Source organism: Dasypus novemcinctus, chromosome 12 (genome assembly GCF_030445035.2).
Source record: "Dasypus novemcinctus isolate mDasNov1 chromosome 12, mDasNov1.1.hap2, whole genome shotgun sequence".
NCBI classification, from domain to species: Eukaryota; Metazoa; Chordata; class Mammalia; order Cingulata; family Dasypodidae; genus Dasypus; species Dasypus novemcinctus.
In genome coordinates, this window is record NC_080684.1 from 28,463,535 (window position 1) to 28,468,525 (window position 4,991).

The 4,991-nt window shown below is 32.1% G+C and overlaps 1 protein-coding gene across 1 annotated transcript; it reads left to right on the forward strand.

Moving 5' to 3' along the window:
• Window positions 1-1,784: 1,784 nt before the first annotated feature.
• LOC101421569 (olfactory receptor 6C1-like) lies at window positions 1,785-2,723 on the forward strand. The gene has a single exon (XM_004448165.1). It carries the CDS (start codon window positions 1,785-1,787, stop codon window positions 2,721-2,723), a length of 939 nt encoding a protein of 312 aa, XP_004448222.1.
• Window positions 2,724-4,991: the final 2,268 nt, after the last annotated feature.

Consider the following 4,991-nt stretch of genomic DNA (forward strand, 5'->3'; position numbering starts at 1 on the left):
AAGGATAGCCCTGGTATCAAAATTCAGAAAAGTGTTAAAACTAAGAGAAAACAGACATGTAAAAAGTTGAAAAATGCTTAAAATACAGTGCAATGATATATTACTTGTTATAAAAATAGAGATTTTAAATAAATCTGGTTTGCCAGAGTAAGTATATGATGGAAATTTTTGTCTTGAGACTTGACTTGCACTTTCCCATTACTGGAAATGGGCTGAGAAATTTGAAGTTGTATGTAAACATTATACTTTGAAAGAAAAATGACCCCTGATAAAGGAAGAGTGATGTAACTGTAGCAGCATGACAGTGACTTGAAGGAATAAATTATAAATTAAGTTAAAGGGAGGTGATTTTAAAATAATGTTTAATGAAGGTTTTAAAATTCATATAAGAATTGAGTTAGGTTTTCTTTACATATCCTTTGGTTTTAATTTGCTTGATAGAGAAAATCTGAGTCAAACACTATTGGAAAAGTAGAATTAGTGGTAGGAACTTAAATAATGTCCAGACTAGAAAAGCATACATAGAGAACTGTAACTGTTGGCAACATGTCATTCAACAACATACACAACATCTATTTGTGGTTTGTTTGACAATTGTTTGATTTAAACCTATTATACCTGAGGAACTAGATTGTGTTGCAGTTTTTCTGAAGATAAGAAACTAGTGCAGTTTTCAAGAATGCACAGAGTAACTGAGGAGTTCACAGGAGATTTCAGCACAGTGGGATAATTGTGTAGGAATTGGGATGGATGATTATAAAGTGCTTATGGAGTCCCAAATTCTAGGGCTGTGAGATTAAGGAAGGGGATTATTGGCACTCTTCCCTATGGAAATATAAATAGTAATATCTTTTAAATTTTATTTAAATAAAATAATCTAAACTTGCTGTTTAAAATACATTAAATTAAGTCAGTATTTTTGGGCACATCTATCTAATTCTTGGACTAAGGCTAATTCTTTTGTTTTAATAATAATATTATTAATAATAGTAATAGTTATGTTTTCTATAGAGAGATAAAACAAATAGTCTGTGTAGAAATACTGTGTTATTCCTAATAGTGGTACTAGTTCTGCTGAAGCATCATGACATATTGCCAGGTGCAATTATTTTCAGTTTTAAGCCTTTCTAGTTACTCTTAGTATTGTTTTCTTCCTCTTTCTCCCTTCTACTCATAAAATCTGGAATTGATTGTGCCAGAGGCTTCAGTATCTATGATTCACAGTAAGGTTGTAGGAGTTAGAAAAACTCTTTCTTAGCAAAAGTAGATAGATGGCTAAGGACAGAATAGTCAGCTTATAAAATTTTAAACTATCATTCCCATTAAGGAGGATTCCCAAGTAAATTAAATCTTTAGCTGACATATTTTCCTTGTGTATTACATATACATGTAAAATCTAATAAAAGGCAAAGAAAAAACAATGTGGGATTTTAATGTGGTTGGAGTGAAGAAAGAAAGATGCTTCTCATTGAGGAAAGAACTTTGTGGAGACTTTTTGAAAATTCAAGTCTATGTTAAAATAGCAATAATGAAACAATTTTATGCTTTTTTAATTTTAACCTGCCTGATCCCAAGAATTTTTAACTTTCAAAGAGCAAAAATTCAAAGATCATTGTTATCATCAGGTTGCTCTAAATTTCCCTTGAGAGTGGATGAGGCATACCACTTCAACCAAATTCCAGCTCCACACTTGGATATTTGTTAATCCAAACAACGCTTCAAGTCTGTTTTTCCTGCTGTCTTGGATAGGCCCAGCAGGAGTAACACAAATAAGCAACTGAAGAATGAGAAACAACACAGAAGTAAGAGAATTTATCCTGCTGGGATTGTCAGATGACCCAAAACTTCAGGTTGTGATTTTTGTCTTTCTGTTCATCACCTACCTGCTCAGCATCACTGGGAACCTGACCATCATCACCCTTACTCTGGTGGATGCCCACCTCCAGACCCCCATGTATTTCTTCCTCAGGAATTTCTCCTTAATAGAAGTTTCCTTCACAACCGTCAGCATACCCAGGTTCCTGGGCACCATTATAACAGGAGATAAAACCATTTCCTTTAATGAGTGCATGGTTCAGTTATTTTTTCTCATTCTCTTGGGGGGCGCTGAATTTTACCTTTTGGCTGCCATGTCTTATGACCGTTATATTGCCATCTGCAAACCCCTGCATTACGTGACCATCATGAATCGTGGAGTCTGCACGTTGCTTGTCTTCTTTTCATGGCTGACTTCATTCTTAATCATATTCCCGGGGATCATGTTGCTCTTAAAGCTTGATTTCTGTAGTTCTAATATTATTGACCACTTTGCTTGTGATTTTTTTCCCCTGCTGCAACTTTCTTGCACAGACACACAATTACTAGTGATTATGGGTTTCTCCTGGGCGTTGTTCACTCTAATGTTCACTTTGGCATTGATAATCCTGTCCTACATATACATCATCAGGACAATTTTGAGGATTCCTTCTACTAGTCAGAGGACAAAGGCCTTTTCCACATGCTCTTCCCATATGATTGTCATATCCATCTCTTATGGCAGCTGTATTTTCATGTACATTAAACCTTCAGCAAAAGACAGGGTGTCTCTCACCAAAGGAGTATCTGTGCTAAACATCTCAGTAGCCCCCATGCTGAACCCCTTCATTTACAGCCTACGGAATCAACAGGTGAAGAGAGCCTTCATGGACATGGCCAGGAGGATTGTATTTTTCAGAAGCAAGTAAAAGATATAGTGTTAATAATTAGAGTCATAATGAATGGCAAGTTAAAGAATAAAAATGAATTTTCAGTAGCTTTTAAAAATAAAAATGCATTCTTTATCATCTTGATCCATTCTCTTGTTTTACTAACAGTTTACATGCATGTATCTTTAATCTATTTTCCACTGCTTTTGAAATATTCTCTTATGTGTTTTTGACTCTCTATTCTTTTTAATACTACTGTGAATCCCAATTTATTTAAAAATGATTATTTTGAAGACTAAAATTGAGTTGTGAATTTCGTTAGGAAATAAATGATTCCCAGAACTGTGGGAGTTGCTTACAAATATTGACATGATTCATCACTTACTATGTAACACAAATGTATTCTTGTGATTCTCATTAATTTTCTACAAATATTCCCTTCTCCAACTTGCAGCTGTTCTCAGAAATATGTGGAAAATTGCCATATAATTTAAAGTAAAATATAAATATATTCATTTGAAACAAAGCTAAATAATTTGTCATTTATCACTTTAATAATGTATGACCATATAATTTACGTCTTTAAACAGAAGCATAGATCAGTATAAATATATACCTCCTAAACACAGATACTACATAAATCTCCATATTCCCTAATCCCATAATATTCTGATATATGGATAGGTTGATGTAATCATAGATGATAGATGCATATACATGCAAATATATCCTGTCAAAATTAATGAAGCAATAGAGAGTAGATCCCTAAGATAAATTGATTTTCTATAATTGGGGAGGAGGTAAGCTCTTTTCTGACTGTCAGTAACTAAAAAATATATAACATGTAACTTCTTTTCAAGTTTTGGGCAAGTTTGATATAGCTAATGTATCCTAAATAAAATAATTTAAGGTTAAATTTCATACAAAAGAAATATTTCACCAAAGCACACTTCTTCATTATATATAAAATAATTAGGATTTCATTTGTTAAAATTTTCTTTTCTAGTCATTATATTTAAGGTATTAATAAATGTTTAAAGCATTTTAGGCAAGTGATATATGCGTGTTTTATGTGTTTGCATATATGTATTTGAGTATATAATTTCCATTGAGGGAAATAGATAGATACAGAACTTTATATTTAAATAAATATTTTTATATTATTTATTTTTCCATGAAGTCTAATGCTGAAAGAAAAATTATAAATACAAAAATATACCATAAATTTCATCAAACACTGTTTTAGTAATAGAAAGCAAAATATAATCTATTCATCAGTAGAGACTTAGCTCAAAACAGATTATCATAGAAGATTTAAGGGGACTCAAATAGACTTCTGCAACTTCTGAGGAAATTTTAATTGGAAATATTTTAATTGGAAATATCTGCGGAGTCCTGAGAAAGAAGCATGTGTTTACATAATATTGAGAAATTAATTATATTTTAACAGATGGTATTGGAACAAATTCCAGATTTGGGGACACTTTCTAAAAGATTTGAAAACATCCATGAAGTCTTGATATTTGTGTAGTGCAGCAGTTTTTTTTAATTAAAAAATTTACAAAAGTTACAAACACCTTATACATACCATTTAACCACTCCTCCTTCCTCTTCCCATCACTGTTAAATACTATTCTTATAGATTTGCCTGTATTTTGTCATCCAAGAATATTATGATTTAGCTCTTATATTTGAGTCTTTGATACATTTTGAATTCAGTTTTGTAAATGATCTGAAACGGGGGCACTTTTATTCTTTTGTATGTGGATTTTCAGCTTTCTGAAACCATTTATTGAGATTATCCTTTTCCCTCTTTCCTCAATGCATGTACTTAGCTCCTGTTCTGCTATTCAGTTGGCCATACACGTTTGAGTCTTTTTTTAGAGTTTCAATTTTTTTTCCATTGTTCTATATGCTCATCTTTATACCAGTACAACAATGTTTTGATTAACATAGCTTTGTAATGAATTTTTGAAATCAGGGTGTATGAATCCTCTGACTTTGTTTTTCTTCCTCTAAATTGCTTTGGTTATTCAGTGTTCAGTGCCTATAAGAATTTGAGGAACAGCTTTTCAATTTCTGTAAAAAAAGGCTACAGGCCTTTTTATAGGGATTGTATTGCACTGTGATTGTTTTTGGCATACTCTTAAATAACCAGTGGCTAAAAAAAGAAATCGAAGAGAAATTAGGTAATAGAGATTAATTAAAATGAAAACACAACTTTCCAGAATTTCTTGGATTCAGTGAAGGCAGTACTCACAGCGAAATTTATAGCTATGAACAAATATTAAAAAAAAAAAAAGGTCT